The sequence below is a fragment of the Plasmodium fragile genome, assembly GCF_000956335.1.
Source record: "Plasmodium fragile strain nilgiri unplaced genomic scaffold supercont1.22, whole genome shotgun sequence".
Taxonomy (NCBI): Eukaryota; Apicomplexa; class Aconoidasida; order Haemosporida; family Plasmodiidae; genus Plasmodium; species Plasmodium fragile.
The window spans coordinates 77,462-96,359 of record NW_012192602.1 but is presented as its reverse complement, the minus strand read 5'-3'; the positions used below and the strand labels follow the sequence as shown (position 1 = coordinate 96,359).

The window sequence follows — 18,898 nt, the reverse complement described above, 5'->3', positions numbered from 1 at the left end:
TCCGTAATCGGGAAAAAAAAAAAAAAGCGGCATGCTCGAGCCAATGGACATACCGGTGCAACGTGACCAACGGTGACCAACGTGCCGACGGAACATATTTATATAAAATATTACGAACGTCGCGCTTTCGTATGTATATATATATATACATACCGTGTATAAATTGTGCTACTTTAATTCGTACCTCCCCTACTGGTACGAATACATATTTCTCGAGTGGGGGCGATGGGGATATATATATGCGCGTGAGGATACATCAAGTCAGTGCTTAACTGCCGCTTTTAAAGAGGCGTGGATGGGGCAAGCTTGGCAATTCAAGGGGGGGCTTATGGCGGAGCATACTGCGCTCGGAAACATGTATGCATAATAAATACGTAGTGTAGCAACAGTGAGTAGTCGTACATATATAATACATTATCCCGGTGTAGTGCCTTTTTTTGTTTTTTTTTTTTTTTGCGCACAAAAGGAACTTGCCCCTAAACCCTGTAAAGGTTCAACCAATTGTACCCCTCACGCAAAGCGCATTACTGGGCTCGTTTATACCGCAGCGTACCGTTATGGCCATTTTTAGGCCTTTTTTTTGCCTGCCCTATTTTTTGTCCCCATTTTTGCGTATTTCTTTTATAGCCCCTAATTTATACCCATCATTTTGCATATACCTTTTCGTGCATGTATTATGGATCCCCACTTGTTTGATTCACCCTGCCATGCCTTGCACATCAGAACCCCCCGTCCTTCACAGTTGACAAGGAAAAAAAAAAAGGGCTAAAGGGCGCCCAAAAGTATATATGTACGGCTGAGCCTGTATACATATTTCCACCCATCGACCTGGCAAAAAATTAACCTCCCCCTCCTCGTTCTATACGGCACACATGGCCTTATTATGCAATAACTGCATATATTATTCTAATTCTTCTTTTTTGAAAACAAAAAAAAAAAAAAAAAAAAGAATCACCGAATGTCTTCTTTTCTCCCCTTGTTGTTCATCCCTATGTCTATACCTATATTTACTTCTGTACCTTTTTTTTTTTTTTTTTTTTAAACATTTTTTCCACCTTGTCAATAATACGTAATAATACATTTTGCATATGGTATACACGCCGGTTTCACTTTAATTAGAAGCGCAAGTTGGGGAGTTATAATTTATTTATTTTATTTTCCCTCGACGCAACTGCCAGCTAGTTATATTATTAGAGCATATAATCTGGCACGAAGAAGCCTGATATATGACTAGGTGTGGTGTTAATTCTTTCAACAAGGGGTACATCACCCGTAGGCGTTATATATATGTGCCCTTCCAGAGGGAGGTGCGCGTGGTGGCACATTGTGCGGGCTATTTATTTCGTTCCACACATGCAGTACACTTATGTGTATGTACTCCCTTTACGTCACGATGACCCTGTTTTATCGTGCGTGGAGAGTACATTTCCCTTTCTCATGTCCTCAACATTTTTCGGTTCCCCCTTTTGCCACTTATATATTTACACTGCCCCTTGTTCGAAATTTCCAACCGGGAAAGTATAAACATTTATTAGCTTGGCCATGATTTTTACAAATCGCTTCCGCCACCCCAAATTTCACAATAAAGGAATGCGTCATTGCGACGTTGCGTTTTTGTGTGTGTATAACGGTGAGGGGGACCAGACGCGCGCAGATGTGTGATTGTATACCACTTGCCCCTTCACATGTTAACGATGTATCCTTGTCGCTCTTGTAACTGTCCTCCTTTTTGTTGGAGTTGTATGGTGGGTACAAAAATAGGGAGGCAATATGTAAAGAGACTGCTGCGACGCGTATATATGTATGTGTGCGGGTCTCATGGGTATGTTGCTCTAACCCCCCTCCAACAACACTGATACGTAACCATTCTTTTTATACGCCGCTATTTTGCGGGATTGGCATTCGTTCAAAGATAATTGTTAACATATACATATACAAAGCGTTGCTTCTCCCCACTCGTGCGTGTCCACATGAGGCAGACATGCTCGTGCTTTAACAAACGTGCAGGTGTTTTAAGCGAAACATACAAATAAATAATTGAACAAATTATTCACGCGTGAGTGAGATTTGATATACAACTTTTGTTTGCCCCTTAGGTGGGACAGAACAAGAGGCAGTACGCAGCTACAAAATTGATCGCACGCAAACGGAGTTGCTTACTGTTAATAAATTTGTGCGACTCCATTTACTGTTTTTTTTTCCACTGCGAAAGACCCAAATAAAAAAAAAAAAAAAAAAAAAAAAAAAGATTGATCAAAGCAGTACAATTGGATGAAAACATACAAATCTTAAAAGGAAGTAACTTTCAGGGGAGGAGCAAAGGGAAACGAAATAGGAAAAAAAAAAAAAAAAAAAAAAAAAAACGGCCTCTCCAACAATTTTATACGTGCTTCGTCGTGTCAGTAAAAGTGCTCCTGCCTGTTGGGGATGTTTCGGGAGTAGCCATTTGGAACTTGCTGCACTCTGCGGAAAAAAAAAAAAAAATATAAATAAATATATACGCGACCCCCGAGAGGTATACATATATAGGTAGCACACAGCACGTGGATGAGACACACACTTTTTTATCACACCCAAATGTACACAATTCCACGCAAGTGCAGCTTCAAATGGACGAGGCCAATTACCTAATAGTGGACCGCTCGCTTTCGCGCATGTATATATATCTGTTTATCTGCAGGGGAGAAAAGAAGAATAAAAAATATGCTGCGTGTACCGTGTCCACTCATGCTCCGTCATCGCGTCCATTTCTAACACTATTCGCCACATAGGACAACCAAATGGATGGTCGTTCCTTCCTTACGTCGTCCTTAAACACAAGGGAGTTCTTGAGCGTGTAGGAATGCTTCTTGTTCATTTCGTTTAGCCTCTCGACGGTCCCCATGAGGTTGTTGCTGAACGTGTTCAGGTCCTGCGCGGTGAAGCGAGCAGCGGTGAAGTGAGCAGCGGTGAAGTGAGCAGCGGTGAAGTGAGCAGCGGTGGTGAAGCGGATCCCTCCAACAATCATGCAACAAAAATGGGCTCCAAAGAAAGCAAATTCGGCAGTCACAGCCCGCTGCGCAGGTGGCAGGTGTTTCACCTCGCCAAACCTACCTCGATCGTCTTAAAGTAATCTAACTTGTTGTACTCATGATAGTGGTCATAGAACTGGTTGAGGTTTTTTTCGAAGGACGCAACGTTCTCCTCCAGTTTGTCTTTCTTGGTGCTGAGGGCTGCTTTCTGCTTCTGCAGCAGGTCGTTCAGCTTGTCCTCGTCGCGCTCCTCCTGCGGGGATGGCAGTCATGAACAGATGACGTGATGAACTGGTGAAAAACTAGTTGAAGCCGCGCCAACGCAGATGACTCCCTATAGTAACAGCGCTACGCTGGCTAATCGCCCCACACCAACTGCACCTACCGAGATGGAGTTGAGGAAGACATCATGCATGCTGCCCTTGAGCTCCTCCAGGTCGGCGCCAAACGCGGTTAGTTGTATGCTGAGCGAAAAGTAAATGGCGAGGATGATGAAGAAGAGCTTCTCCTCCGAGTGCACATTGATATAATTATTCACAACATCATAGTGAAAGAGGTTCTTCTCGCTAGCCCCATGGCTATTCTGTGTTCCATAAGTCAAATTCTGGTTTTTAAGGAAGGCATGGAAGTCAAAGTAATTCAAAGATGGTGAGGTCGTACTAGACACCTCCGACAAATCCCCAATGCTACTAACAGAGTTTGTTTCATTTTCTTTATCATCAGATAGCAAATTCTTATAGTAACAATACTCATGGTCTAAGGATTCAATTTTTACATCTGTGCATGTATTCAAATCGTCAACGATGTACTTGGCAAATGTTGAAACATCCATTTGGCAAATTTGAAAGTGCATCTGATGGTCGTGGAGAAATTTTCTAAACGATTCTACACTTGAATGAATTTCTTCTAATGACTTTTTAAAAATATTCAAATGATATAAAAAGGAATTATAGGAATTAACAGATTCTTGATTAATGCCTACGTTTAAAAATTTCCTCTGAAATTCTACATGGTTTGTATGTTCTGCTGTGAGGCTATTCTCCACTTGAGTTAAAATTTCCTTTAAATTCTGTTCCATGTTTTGTAAAAAATTTAAGTTATTCTCAAAATGACTAGGTTTATACACGTTAGTAATTTTATTATACGTGTTGATGATAATATTGTGTAGGGTTAGGAGTACATTTTTCCGGTAACTCAAATTGATTAATTTGTACTGATCTTGTAGAGTCACAAATTGTTTGTAAAAAGTATTATACACCGAAGTGGCTTCATTATTGTAGAGGTTATAAACTAGCTCTGCCTTTTCATTAAATAATAATTTCAAGCTGCAAGAAATATTTTCCCCCTTGATGTAAATGGAAGACACATCTATGTCCTTCAGTTTAATCACTTCAGAAGTTCCTTTTATTTCACTCAGACTTTCATAACTAGGTATAACCTCAAAATATATGTTCCTATTTTCATACTCAAAATATTCTATGGCTGTTTGAATTTTCTCCCTCAAGGAGGTCAGATTAATATTAAAATTGTATTTCTTGCACAGCTCTACACATTTGTGAACATTCTCCTGGCTGTACTTAAGTCGACATATAATTTCTCCAATTTTTTCCACATCGTATTTTTCAATTTTTATATTATCCTCTGAGCTCTCAGCATGTAGTACAGTGGCGTACTTCAAAGCCGTGTGGAAATTGCTAATACAAATAAAAATCATTTTATTCACTTTCACAAAATTGTAGAATACACTGTTACTGCTTCTTACATGTTGCAGATTTGACCTTATTTCTGAAGAGGATGACGACGATGGTGATATTCTCGAGGGGTTCTTAAAAAATAAATGCAAATCCTTCCCCTCCAAACAAAGCAATGCATTCTTAAAATGACAATGTATATTGAAAGACAGCTTTGCTAATAAGTTGCGCTTGTATTTCTTAGCCAGAGCTGTATTGTAAAACATATTCTCATGATACGCCAAAGATATACACAAAAACAGGTAACAAGTTAAACAGTTTATATCTGGTAGTTGTGGAATTTTATCCTCATTCATATTAACAAATAAATAATTAAATATCTCTACCACGTCCTTGGACATTCTATTCAACATTTTCACATCATCGGAATTCTTTTTCATTTTTAACATAGTTGCTGCTACAAGGCCAATGTTAAATATAATTAAAATATGTTCCTGCTCAAATTCGTACTCCACTCTTTTATACTCATCAAATGCGTCGTTGGTCCAGAGCAATTTCTTTTTCTCCTTTAATAAATTTTTTTTTCGAAATGTCTCAAAGTAAAATAAATACTCCTTGTACATTTTTAACAAATTTGCGTTAACCCCTTTATTTTGCACCGTTATTATTTTTTCTCTCATTTTGGAGAAATTTTCTATTTCTTCATCGAAGCGGTAGTTTTGGTTTTTCGCTAGCTGCTTCAGATTTGTGTAGATGATCTTCCCAATGGACACCGTCCCGTGCAGCATCTTCAGGTGCGCAAAGTCGCACACGACCTGCATTTTTACTGTCTGGCAGGGGGGGGGAAGTGCTTTGCCGGATGCGCGACCGTCAGGGCACTTTGCCTGGTGTGCGCTTTCTCAGAGACTTTTTTCTCCGGTGTAGCTCTGTCGAGCCCCTTTTCCCAGTTTCCCTTTTTTTTTTTTAGAGCAGCTTTTCCCCCGTGTGCGTGGCAACGCAGGATGGGCGCTTCTCCGCGGGATGCAAAACTTTTTCGTACAGGAGTACACTTCGATGTGGACAGCTCGGCGCGGGTAATTGCCGTCCACCTTCTCAGCAAGCAGTTACGAAGGTGTCAGAAATGTTTGCTTGTTCACCCATTCGCCTGTTCGTTGTCGTGGGCTCAAGCAGCGGTAGCGAAGGGACAGAAATGGAGGGGTAAAAAAATAGGGGTAGGAAGAAGAGGCCCAATGATGGCACAACAACTGCATGGAAAATTCGTGGAAAATTTGCTCAAACGAGGGAACAACAACTCGCGCTTTTCTGCGTTCGCACTGATGTGGGCGCGTATTTTTTTTTTACGCATGCATTCGCGTTGTTTCTCAAAAAAATATTTCCCCCTTCACCTGTTAACATGCGCACTTGCTCGTCTCATCATCTGTTCAAATGGTTGTTTTTTTATCTCGTGCGACAACTGCGGGGATGAAAAAACGGCAAACCAAAAATGTACTCATTTTTTGCTAAAATGACAGTGTACACTGTTGCGTGTTTTTTTTTTTTTTTTTTTTTTTTTTTTTTTTCCTGTCCGCTATATGTGTCATGCGGTGAACAACATTCGAACATTTTTTTTTTTTTTCACGTAAATACATATGTCTGTGTATGGTTACATAAGTGCATTTTTTGAATGCATATTGGGCAAGTGTACCTGTGGACGCATGTACAAACAGAGGGTGACGTGGAAAAAACCCAAACGTTATTATAACACCCACGGGTGTGGTCAGCGGACCGCGTGCAAATTCGCTCTTAACAACTTTGCCAGATCGAAAAGGGGAAAAAGAAAAAACAATTTGCAACATTTTTAAATCAAAATTGGCTAGTATCAAAAATATGCATGTTGATTTATTCATTTTGTTCCATAACGTATGAAAATTTTATATAACCCTTTCATGTAGGAAGCATTTCCTTTTTTATTTTTTTTCCACAGTGAAAAAAGAGGATGGCGTTGGGGGGTCAAGTGGCATGACGGGGATTTCCCAGGTTGGTGGCCGATCAGGGGGCAGACAGAACAACGCTGGGCTGACCAACGGGGGGTGAGGAGATCCTCAGCAGCTGTACAACCTCGAATGGGAATTCCTTAACGCACGCAGGGGAGACCTTTTACGCATTATTCGAGAATTACTTGCGAATTACCTTTTCAAAAACGAAATAAAAAAGGGCACCACTCGTTGTGTTCTCCGTAGTGGCTGCGTCTTTTTACAGAGTTGAATTTGTCCGAATGTACAATGGGAAACGCAAAGTGAGGCAACATGACGAGGCGTGACGCGGCGTGACACAGTATGATCTCAGCCCAAGGGGTCAAAAATGAGCGTTTTCTTTTGCCACCCACCTGGGAGTCTAACATGGCCTCACGGAAAAATATACACATAGACAGCAGCACTTTTCCCGTGCACACGCATTTTATGAATCCTCACACCAAATGCAACAGTGGACAGAATGGAAACGTTCTACGTGAACCTCTGTACGCTAGACAGACAATGCAGTGTTGCACATGGGAATGTTGCGAACAAAAGGAAAAGAAAAAAAAAAAACAAATACAATATTGGGCACACACCCTACCTGACACTGCATTTTTAATTTTATCACTCATTTGAATATGTACACCTCTGGAGAAAGCAATCAGGAGAAACGCATACCTTTCTCCGCGCAAAAATTAACCATTTTTACAGCATTCAGCTTTTTTATTCACGTGAAGGAAGAGAGAGAAGTTCCGCTTTTTCATTTTTAAGCAATTCCTTATTAGAGTGTCACCAAGTGTTCGCCTGAGTGTGCAGGTAAAAGTTGCGGATTTTTTTTTTTTTTTTTAACATTACAGCCATTTTAGCTATTTGGTCTTTTCAGAGTTCAAGTGCGTGTGAAGAGTGGCCTCAGGGATAGTTCTCTGCGCAGTGTATTACTTCAAAATAGGTGCTAATTGCTATATACAATACTTCCAAAATGCACCAATGTATTGTCCCCCGGAAGCCAGAAAACATTACAACACTTTGACTTTTTTAAAAGGCGAAATTTATTAACACATGTTCGAAATAATGGAAGGGGCATAATAAAAGCCGTTAAACTGCAGAGAACAAGAAAAAGGCAACCCCATTTTGTTGTTAGCCCCTCTTTTTTTTTTTTGCCAAGGAAAATGGCGAGTACCCTTGCGCAGTTGCACTGCTGAGATGAGCAAGGAATGTTCCCTGTCGAAGTAAGAAACAAATTTACAAACGCAACTTCAGTTTGTGCATTTCGTGTGTACCATCCGCGTGCTTCTTTTTGGTGGAGGAGACTGGCCTACCTTGGTTTTACCAAACCGCAAGCATGAAAAATTTCACGAACATTTTCCGCTTCTCCTCCCCTTTTTTTTTTCGAAGTGACGAAACATGTCCAGCCTGGCCACTTGTTCTGTTCTGTTCTGTTTCATATGACCGTTCGAAGGGTCCATGTGTGTGTGTGTGGTGGGGATATCCATATATTCGCCAATATGCCTAGTGTACACGTGTGTACGTATCATTATGTGCCCGAGTTGACGCGAAAATGGTATTGCTCGTGTGTTGTGATGCAACTACTCGGCACACGCACTGACGTGTAACTTGTGTATACACTATGGTTTTTTTTTTCCCCTTAAAAGGTAAGAAGTTAAATATTTTGTAAATGCTTATTGCCAATTTGGAGAAAAAAAAAAAAAAAAAAAAAAAAGCATATTGGGAATACCCCATAAAAAGTCTAAAAGGTCAAACGATAAAAAAAAAAAATACGATTGTGTACTTGACAAAACGCCACTTAAAAATGGAAAGAATATTTCGGTAAAAATAAAAAGTGCTCAGTTTATTTTATTATTTTATTTTTTTTTTTTTGTTCACAACGCGTTCATTTCAGATTTAAAGTCGCTTAAAAGCTTTAAATCGCGAAAAGTTCGAAGTTTTGAAAATTTGGAAAATTTGAAATGCTGCCACCATTTTAAAGGGAACCTGAGCATTTTTGACAATTGAACATTCAAACATTTTCGAACATTTCAAAATTAAACATTTCAATATTTCGAATTTTTCAAAATTTTTCATTTTTTTCGAATTTTTCAAAGTTCCCCACCCTTCCCCAAAAAAAAAAAAAATATTTTTACAAAAAATTATTTCAACCTTGGCGCGCATAGACATAGGAACCCCTGCGCGTACACCTACACTTGTGCATACACGCGTAGCTCCTCTTCATTTACATTTAACATGCATGCATCCGCGCGTACGTTTATTATGAACATGGTTATTCCGCTCGTTCCCTTTTTTTTTTGCTTGACAAATTTTTAAAACCCTTTTTTTTTATTTTTAAAACCTTCCAAGCAAGCCACGTAGTTTATAAAAATAAAATGGATATTTTCAACTGCCAATACTGCTCAGTGTCTCCTTTCGATTATATCTTAGATTTTATCTATGGCGAAAAGCCGCCGAAAAAGGAGGAAAAAAAAAGCTCCCATGTGACGTACGACGTAACCGCAAAAAAAAAAAATATATATAAATATATAGCAGCTTATGGGTTGGGCGGATTGATAGCAAATCGGTGGAAACGCGGGAAGCCGCACTAGTAGATAGTCAACGACCAAAAGGGGGGGCAAGCGGAATGTCGCGCATCATCACTACTATGCGCGCCGAAAGGTACACACATACACTTTTGCATAAAAACCCACCGTCTTTCGTTTACCCCCCTCCGATCAGGATAGCACCAGTAACAACGTATCTCAGGTTTTGTCCAAAGTAGGAGATCATCAAGTGGAGAAAAGGTCCACCAATGAAATCTTGCTCCTATGTCGAGCATGGGAAAATTACGTGCACCCCAGGGCCAAGGAATACTGGAAGGATTCTCAGCAACTTCAAAATATTTTATGTAAGGAAGGAACAGAGAAGGGGGCACACATCATCTACTCCCTCCATCCCCCCTGAACGAGAACACCTGTAGAAGCCTTCTCCCCCTATGTGACCATTTAACAATCGCTCGCTCTGACCAAATTGTAATTGCAACTTTCGTGCATCCCATACCCCCCCCTCAGGCAAAATCGCAAACGGCATCGCCAAAAATGACGACCCCATTTTGGGGGATGACTATGCGTGTGTCTTTTGGTATGGAGACAAAAACAAAAACGACAACTGCCCCATCATATCGGTGAAGAAGGGGAACGACAACGTAGAAACCATCACGTATGTTAACCGAGTGCTCATTTTTCTGTATGCAGGTTAAGTTCCTTTTACGTCCGCATCGGCGTATATATATATATATATATATATATATATATATGTGAGCACACGTACGTGCTGGCTTGTATATGCACCTTCAAGGCTGCACGCTGGCCCCTCAAAATGCGCCCCCACCCACACCCCCTTGTAGACGAAGCCAGCTTTCAGGAACTTCAGAAAAAGCCGAAGAAAGCCTTCACCATGGCGTGCGGAAATATTAATTGCATTAATTTGACGCACATTTCGCTGGACGATTAGGCTTGTGCGGAGCGGCAGGATACGGTTAGCGGCCACATTGTGTGGATTATCGGCAGCAGGATATGTGTCTACGGTTATTACGGAAGTGATCGCAGAAGAGCACCCCTCCTGGGTACCATTTCACACTGACGAAAGCCCCAGTCGACGACAATTTTACGTATGGCTCTCCGCGCCACACCAAATGGGGAGTCAAAAAAAAAAAAAAAAAAATCGGCCATTTTTTTTCACGTGGAAAAGGATTTAGTATACACATTGGAAAATGTGTAATTGAATCAGATCATAGCACACAAAAGAAAATTAACATGGAACAGATGCCCATTTGCTTGGTTGGGGGATCTCTCCATATTTGACCTTAACACTAGCGCCTCGTATTTTTTTTTAACCCCGTTCTTTGTTTTTCAATCCTACCTCCCCCCCCCTTTTTTAATCAATTTAAAGAAGAGCTTTTAAAGCACCCAGTTAAAGTTTTGTTTGTATATATTTGCACCATACGGAAGGGTGTTATGTGTGTATATATATAGGCTCATTTTTTTTTTTTTTTTTTTTTTTTTTAAGTAATTCGCTGTTTGATACGTACGCATATGCATGTACATGTGTGTGTATGCATATGTGTATGTCCGTATATGTACGCATATGCATGTAGGCGCCTGTAGGGCAAGCGCATGCTTTTGTGTTTCTCCACGTCGTCACATGCCTATACTTCGACGTCGCAGTCGCCCACACGTGCGTACACCTTTCCTACCCAACATTTTTAATGCATAATTTTTTTAATTTTTTTTTTTTTTTTTATGAACCATGCACGTTACTTTAAAAGTGTACACGAGTTACACGCACATGTGCGCACGGGCGTTGCTATTCCCCTTTTTCTGTTATAAAAAAATACATCATTTTTAAAATAGGTATAAGAATCTTGTCTCTTATTATGTCTTTTTTGAAAGCATGTAAGTAACAGAGATGGGTACGGTGGTGTGTAGTTAGCAGTTGGAAAAGGGGCGTTTTTTCTACCGTCTCACAATGCACAAGAGGGGTAACACACACAGATTACCTTCGTACAAACGCCACATCTTCACGAGATAATTGGTTCGCATTATGGAAGGGAGCACAAGTAAGTCCATCCACTTGCTGATCCTCACGCGTGTCATTTTTTACCTCATAGTATGCATCCGTCACAGTAGTCGCATCGTGTTCCTTCACGCCGCGCATATTAATGCACAAATGCCTGGCCACAACATTTACATGCATATATTTCGGCTTCAAATATTTCCCCAGAGCATTACAAATGTCATTGGTTAAATCCTCCTGTAGTTGTAGCCTCCTAGCAAAAATGTCAATAACCCTAGAAAACTTCGACAACCCCATAATATATTTATTAGGGATATATTCTATAGTGCACTCTCCTTCGAATGGTAACAAGTGATGTTTGCACATAGAATATATATGTATTCCACGTATTTTAATGAGGGAATTATTTTTGTAATTTCTTTTGTACAAGGATTTCTTTATAACTTTTCCTACACTCATATGGTACCCTTTTGTTAAGTACAGAAAGGTATCTGCAAATCTTCGACCCGTCCTTTTAAGCATATCTTTTGGCGGCACATTGGACGAGCGTAAAATGTTGTTAATGCTTTTGCTTATTTGTTCCTGCCTTGTTCCATCCGCTTCGTTACTCTCTCGGGGGGGAGTGTCTGCACCGTTGCATTGGTTGCTCACACAGTCGCTGATAACACCGTCGCTGCTAAGACCGTCGCTGCTAAGACCGTCGCTGCTAAGACCGTCGCTGCTAAGACCGTCGCTGCCCCCCTGCTGGTCCTTCCTCTTCACCCGTTTGATCACCTTCCTGCGCACCCCCTTCACTGGCCCCTTTTGCTGCTCCATACACATAGCACAAACGGAGGGTGCCTCCGTGGAGCTCCCCGTGTTGTCTCGACAAGCATTCCCCAAACACGCCTCTTCACTAAGACGGCTTAGTACCCCTCCATTGGTCCGATCATCCGTCATGTGCTCCACCTGCCCCGACATGCTAATCCCATTATCACGCAATTCTTTATCCTTGTTGACAAAGTTAGACCTAGGCTGACTTGTGTAGGAAAATTGGTCATCCCTATCTCCGCAGTTATTGCATCTTCCGCCATTCCCTTCAACACCATTCGGGACCCTGAACAACCCTAACCCTAAATTGCTGTTCATGGGGTTAGTACTGAATACGCATTTGCGGCTCTCTCGTTGGTCTTCACCTCCACATACAGCTACCAACTGGGCATCCCTAACCGATGCTTCACTCGACGTGCAGCTTCTCTGCTCGTATGTGTCAACGCTATCTAGGCCACAGTGCTTCCCCTCATTGAGGTCCCTTCGTTTTAACATGGTAAGTGGAAGGAATCGCTCACATATGTGTCACTCCTTATCTCAAGCCAGGGTTCAGGCTGAAGCAGCAAAGAGAACTTTATATCAAACTCGCCAACGCACAAGTAGGATCAGTATAGGAGGTGCATCTTGTATGTTCTGTTTTCTAAATCTACGTGGATATAGTTATACTTGTACTCCATACAACGACATGTCATTAAGAAAAAAAAAAAAAAAAGAAAAGAAAGAAAAACCGGTGGAGAAATTCCCCTTCTTCCCATCTCTTAAGTATAGTCGAATATGTCGGCTGGGCAGGGTTGGCCTTATGTCACCATTCTACATGCACATAAACTGATTGGTTAATATGTTGGTGCAGCGACGTGTTTTGGCGTAGGGACATTTTTTTGGAGGTAGCGAATTATAGGAAGTCGTCGCACATCGTACCACTCAATTACCCGCTCTGGGGGGGAAATGACTCCTCACGCGTGTCGCTCCTATGCATATATATATTACATGCCCCTCTTTTTTTTTTTTTTTTTTTTTTTTTTTTTTTTTTTTTTTCTGTCCCTATCTCCCCTAACCCAAAGCATTAGCGCCAATAAATTTTTCCCCGATTTGGAAAAAATTATAGCAGCGTGATGCAACGGCTAGCTACTCCTCTTCACAAAAGTATAAGAAAAAAAAAAATGTACACAAAAGGTACCACACCAAAGTGCAGAAGGAAAAGAGAAAATCAGGCGAAGTCCGCCCTATCGCAACTGAACACATTTTAATGAAGAGAGAAATGAAAAGGAAGGGATTGACACGTGTGCTTTAAGTTAAAGCACGACGGAAGGAAATACGCCTCACAGGGGGAGTCGTGGAAAACCTTTTTTTTTTTTTTGCGGGACAAAGAAGCGAATAGAAGTCACATCACGTAGAAATAAACTCACATCAGAACAAGGACCCTTCCATCACCCCCCCACACACACACCGATTGGTAAAAACTACAGGATGCTACCTTCATCACAAATGCATGTGCAAATTATTACGTTACACGCTGTGATGTAACAGGAGAGATGTGCATCCCCTGCAGAAGGCACCCTCGACGATTGTCTCGCAAAATAGGAGTTGTAGGTTAGAGGTGGGTACACCTACTTGGGAACCACGCCGCTCGCTCCCCTCGTCCCGCTTCGCCCTCACAATGTCCAGATATGTGAAGTACTTTATGCAGGCCAAGCGGCTCGATAAGCGGAAAAGAAAATATGGGCAGCTGGACTTTTTAGAATTAAGCAAAGAGCTGAGCATCCCGTTCCCGCTCAGAGAAAGAAATCAACCCAAGCACCTAGACCTATCGAGGTACCTAAATATAAAAGTGGGAGACCTGGTTAAGGTACTCTATGGCCCGTATAAAGACAAAGAAGGCATCGTTTTAAACATTAATACAAAAAGAAACACTGTAATAGTTGACGGGTGTAATATGAAAAAATCTGCATGGAATGTCACAAAGAAAAATGCTGGTTCAATTATAACACAAGAAATGCCAATACACATCACTAACGTTGCCATTCTAGACCCTATAACGAAAAAAGCAACAGTGGTTAAGAGGAGGTACATGATGCATGGCGAGTGTGTACGTATATCCAAAGTATCTGGGTGTGCTATGCCTGAACCTGTTAATGTACAAGCCTTCAAGGAACAGAATAACTATGAGCTCTTCATCCACAAAAAAAAAACGGGACCTCCCATTAAAGACATTTACGCCGAGAGAGACTCCAAAAATTTTAATTTGTTAAAGAAGATAGCCTACGAGATTAAGAAGAAGAGCTTTTATGAAATGAAAAATTTTTTCAATAACGCTTCTTCGGGCTAAGGCAGCTCTTCTCTGGAGGGGTAGTGTCCTCTTCGCGCGCTCAGCGCGTACATCTTAATGAAGCGGCGCTTCACACACGCGCGCGCGTAATCTCCGTGTATACTTACAGTGCAGGCATTTTTTTTCCTACAAGTCAAACATAACTGTCGGGCTAAACGTTCACCTGATTGGTCTCTACCCAAAAACGGTTTGTGAGAATATTGTGCGTCTTCCTTAATGCATACTTTTGTCTAACCTGTTATGTAACAGATGACTAGCAGCGGTACCAATTAATTAGGCCTATGGGGGGGGGACCACAAATGGGTCTGTACTCTACCCCAAGGAGGGAGATGAGAAATATGCAAACTCACGTGTGGCCTGTACATATCGCTGGACAGATATAAGGTGTGAAAAGGTTAACAACTATATGGTGGGGAAGCAGCCGCCACGCACACACACGGATGTTAAACGTATTTGTTCAAAATTTTAATCCCCGTAACCATAAATAGGGTTTGCCAGATGCACAGGAAGCATCGGGGGATAACCCCCTTGTAGAGGTACAGGATCCCTCCCTCCTTGTACAGGTTAACAAATGACTGCATGAACGTGAGCTTGATATTTTTATTCGCGTTGTTCTGCATGTACACTCGAATTACGTCAAACGGGTTGTTCCAAACAGATAGGGCTCCTCCAAGGATACCACAGAGGAGCTCTTCCGTGGGGGATAAATCGCAAGCACTATCTGCTGGTTTGTCTAACGAATGGGTATTCTTCTGCATCGTGGTGGACTGATTAATCTGATCCCCCTTATCCGCAATTTCATTTTTCAAATGTCCTTGGTGCAATCCCTCCGCCGTCTTCCTCTTCCGCTCGATGAATAAGTTACGGACCCACTCAGTAATGCCCTGGCGGCTGGCCCAGTTGGTCCCCTGCCGCAAACACATGGCACTGTTCCCATTATACAAGGTCGTAAATCCTCTGTTCTTAAAAATGTCTACAATTTTTTTTTTATAATTAATTTTGTTGTCAATACTCGCAGTTATAAAAAAGGTACAAGGGGTCATAACGAAGGATTGTGAAATGCCTCCGAAAGCCCCACCAATAAAGCCACTTGTTGTTTGGTTTATATTTAAATCGGTGCACAATTTAATCATATGCTCTTTTGATATTAAAAGGACGGCTCCCTTGGAGGAGCTCTCTACTAACTTGGCGTAAAAACCAGCGTAGAATTGCCCTACCCCTTTGTTATAAATGTTGACAAATGATCTGATGGTGTTTTCGTTCCTGTACACACACATCCTCGTCTTCCATACCTCCAGGGGCATTCCTAGGCTCGCCGTTTCCAGGCAGTGCAGGATGGACCCGCTCATCAAGTCCTTGCTCATTTTGCCAATCTCTCTCTCGGGCAGGAGCGCCGATCGCGCAGTGGACTGCTAATCTCGTTATTTGGTCAGCTTTTAATTGGCGTGGAATTGCCGCAGGGTCAGTCCAGCAGAACGTGACGCAAAGACAAGCAATCACACCGAACTCGAAGAGGCCTTACTGATGCAACTTACCAATGTGTCATCACTAGCCACACACTGTTCTAGAAGCACTTACACAAATGGGTACCCCTAAAAGAATATCACCACTAACAGAAAACCCCACCCTCCAGCCCCTTCTAGGTGTGGATTATTCAGCGCCAAAGGATTATCAACATAACGTTCACCTAACATACAACATGGGGAAGCACTCTACACGCAAAGGATACAACCCCTTATATGGCTCTTGTTCAAACATAATAACATGGCCTCTTTCCCTTTCTTTGTATGCATCTCCAATGAGTTACACTCGAGGTGGTCTTTTTGTGCGTAGCTTCAGTGAACTTCATCAAATGCATACAAAACGGCTGCGCAAATGGCTTCGTAAACGGCTGCGTAAATGTATGCGGTATCTATTCCAGGGGAAGCAAAAATGACCAAAGGGCAAAAAATTCCGTCGCTAATTTATTTTTGCCCACCATATGTGTTTAAAAAGGGAAAAACACATTGCAAAATTTTTTTTTTTTTCTACTCCTTTTGCAGTCCACAACGGATTACTCACCAGCGGAGTAGGGTTATAGCTTTTCTCCTTTTTCAAAAAAATTCGCAGTCGCCCCAGGCAGTGCACGTTAGCGCCTATGCAAGTAGCGTTTGCGCGCAGGGACATGCTACATGCCTGCTCAGGTTTATACACTTAGTGCAAGTGTTACGCGCTTATGAAAAAGTGCATGCCCACGCTTAGAATGCATATTGTGCCCACTATCGCGGACACAGAAGTGTGTTCAAGGTGGAGTGACGATCAGCAGAGACCAAAAACGCCTTCCATATGACGTGAAAAAAAAAAAAAATTAATAAATAAATAATCGTGTATCACACACTAGCTGGTCCACTTGGCCCTTTGCGGTAAGTGTATTTGCGCACCTTTTTTTCGAGTTCGCCACTTTGGGCAGACGGGATGCTGTTATAGAGGTGCATCAAAACAATTTGTTTACAGAAAAAGTCGAATGTAAAAAAATATTAGGGACGATGGAAACAGGTGTATAAGGATTGGAGAAAAAGTGACGACGCAAAAATAAACGCTATGAACGAACGCGTGGACAAAAAAAAAAAAAAAAAAGTATGGAAAAAAAAATTACGGGATGAAAAAACGGGCGATGATACACTGCGGATGTAGGGAAAAAAAAAAAGACCTGTTGAAGGGGGTCCTTTGTTTTCCCCCACCCCATGGAAAGCACAAGGGGTGAGTTTTCATAAATCTGAAGGGGGAAAAAAAAATACTCCTCAATTGTTGTCTAAACTTCCAATCAGTCGGCGATGTTGTTTTTAAGCAAAATTCCCAGGAGGAATGGCACCATTCCGGCAATGGATCCATTGAGCACCATGCATAGGGCGCAGTGGATGGGTTTCTGGTTGGTGAACTGGGACTGCAGGGGGGGGGGTGAAAAAAAAAAGGGCGTAAAAAAGGGCACAATTGAGGGGAACTTATTAATCCTCTCCCCTTGGTTGAACACATAATCCACCCCTGAACTTCCCACCACATATGCATAGCCTCGCTCCCCGACGCTGTGCCTACCTTGAATATACCCAGAATGAAAAGTGTAATCAATGTGGACACAAAAACAACGACGAAGGAGGTATTATAATCTGTGTACTCGAAGAAAAAAGTGTAGGCCACGTAAGAAAATAAAGGAATCATTCCAAAAATACAAAAACTTAAAAACATAATAATTCCTTTTTTCAATGACTCGTTTTTGTCCTCATGTGTGATAATGAGTCCTAACTCCTCTGACATCATGTGCTCCAAAAAAAAATTTTTATTTCGAAAGGTGATCTCCACAAGGTTTCTCGCATCCTCACTATCAAATTTATATTTGTTCATATATATATCAATCATTTCTTGCTTTTCTTCGGATGGGCAATTTTCGATTTCCCATTCCTCCCTTTTTCTCTCAGCTAACATAAAGTCCCTCTGTGCAGTCGTGCTCGTGTATTCACTAAACCCCATGGAAATTGCATTTGCAAATAAATTACCTACACCAATAATTATGACCTGTGCAGGTGTTATTTTTGCTCCGACGCATCCGGAGACGATGGCAAAAATTGTGATGATTCCATCGAGACTTCCAAAAATAATCGTCTTCAAATTATCCCTATCTAGACTGTGTTGTTCTCCATGTGTGTCCAGGTTGTGGTAGGAGTCATGGGCCTCCTTGGACTTCTCCACGTCTTCATTGTAGAAGGCCTTTCGCGCTTCCAGCGTTTTCTTGCTCACCATCGTGTGGGGGGCTTCGTGCCGTTAGGCCTGCGTCAGGGTATGACATGCACATATGCGGATGTGACACATGTGGAGGAACATACTCATATGTACCGTGTGGACGCGCCACCTCCCTGCCTACAACAGAGCCACCCCATCCTCGTAAACACCATGTCGTATCACACGGTCGCGGTGAAGAATAACTTATTGTGGGAGGTATGCAAGTGAGCGGGTTGGGAGAAGCATGAATTGTGTGTCGCGTTATTACTTCTTGCCCATGACACGTTATTACTGCTTCCCTACCGCGCGCTCACATTTTAGCGCTTCTCTAACATGCTTACCTGCGAGGCTCACCTTGTGTGTCGCCCTTTTCTGGTCTTCTACCTCTTCTACTTCTTGTTCTTCGCGCGGGAGATCTATCTCTCTCTTTTTTTTTTTTTTTTTGGTAAATCAGCCAAATGGGTACAATGCATGCGGAGGGCAGGAGAGGGTAAGTTTTATTCAAACCTACAACAGGGACTTTTCAATTAAATCATCAGTAGGTACTTGAATAGAGGGGGTAACGTAAGGACCTTTTGCATGTTTAAACTCTCTAGGGTTAATAACATACGTGCACATGCAGAAGTATAGCTGTGGAGTTGTTTAGGAAATTCTTAATAAAACTGTTTCCTGTTTTTTTATCATTTTGTATTATATATGGTCAGTTTTTATACTACGTGTTACTTTATAACATTTTTTTTTTTTTTTTTT

At 41.6% G+C, this 18,898-nt stretch overlaps 6 protein-coding genes across 6 annotated transcripts; 2 read left to right on the top strand and 4 right to left on the bottom strand.

Moving 5' to 3' along the window:
* Positions 1-2,399: 2,399 nt before the first annotated feature.
* Positions 2,400-5,523, bottom strand: AK88_02287 (uncharacterized protein; the record flags this gene model as incomplete). The annotated part of the gene is made up of 5 exons (XM_012479918.1): positions 2,400-2,463; positions 2,628-2,674; positions 2,804-2,911; positions 3,094-3,264; positions 3,397-5,523. 5 exons carry the CDS (start codon positions 5,521-5,523, stop codon positions 2,400-2,402), a joined length of 2,517 nt encoding a protein of 838 aa, XP_012335341.1.
* A 3,554-nt stretch (positions 5,524-9,077) lies between these two features.
* AK88_02286 (uncharacterized protein) lies at positions 9,078-10,197 on the top strand (the record flags this gene model as incomplete). Its single annotated transcript, XM_012479917.1, has 4 exons — positions 9,078-9,197; positions 9,424-9,592; positions 9,756-9,938; positions 10,091-10,197. 4 exons carry the CDS (start codon positions 9,078-9,080, stop codon positions 10,195-10,197), a joined length of 579 nt encoding a protein of 192 aa, XP_012335340.1.
* A 1,041-nt stretch (positions 10,198-11,238) lies between these two features.
* Positions 11,239-12,564, bottom strand: AK88_02285 (GTP cyclohydrolase I; the record flags this gene model as incomplete). Its single annotated transcript, XM_012479916.1, has 1 exon — positions 11,239-12,564. One exon carries the CDS (start codon positions 12,562-12,564, stop codon positions 11,239-11,241), a length of 1,326 nt encoding a protein of 441 aa, XP_012335339.1.
* A 1,162-nt stretch (positions 12,565-13,726) lies between these two features.
* On the top strand, positions 13,727-14,395 carry AK88_02284 (ribosomal protein L24; the record flags this gene model as incomplete). The annotated part of the gene is made up of 1 exon (XM_012479915.1): positions 13,727-14,395. One exon carries the CDS (start codon positions 13,727-13,729, stop codon positions 14,393-14,395), a length of 669 nt encoding a protein of 222 aa, XP_012335338.1.
* A 443-nt stretch (positions 14,396-14,838) lies between these two features.
* On the bottom strand, positions 14,839-15,759 carry AK88_02283 (uncharacterized protein; the record flags this gene model as incomplete). The annotated part of the gene is made up of 1 exon (XM_012479914.1): positions 14,839-15,759. The coding sequence occupies one exon, from the start codon at positions 15,757-15,759 to the stop codon at positions 14,839-14,841; it is 921 nt and encodes a 306-aa protein (XP_012335337.1).
* Positions 15,760-17,198: 1,439 nt separating this feature from the next.
* On the bottom strand, positions 17,199-18,169 carry AK88_02282 (uncharacterized protein; the record flags this gene model as incomplete). Its single annotated transcript, XM_012479913.1, has 2 exons — positions 17,199-17,318; positions 17,468-18,169. 2 exons carry the CDS (start codon positions 18,167-18,169, stop codon positions 17,199-17,201), a joined length of 822 nt encoding a protein of 273 aa, XP_012335336.1.
* Positions 18,170-18,898: the final 729 nt, after the last annotated feature.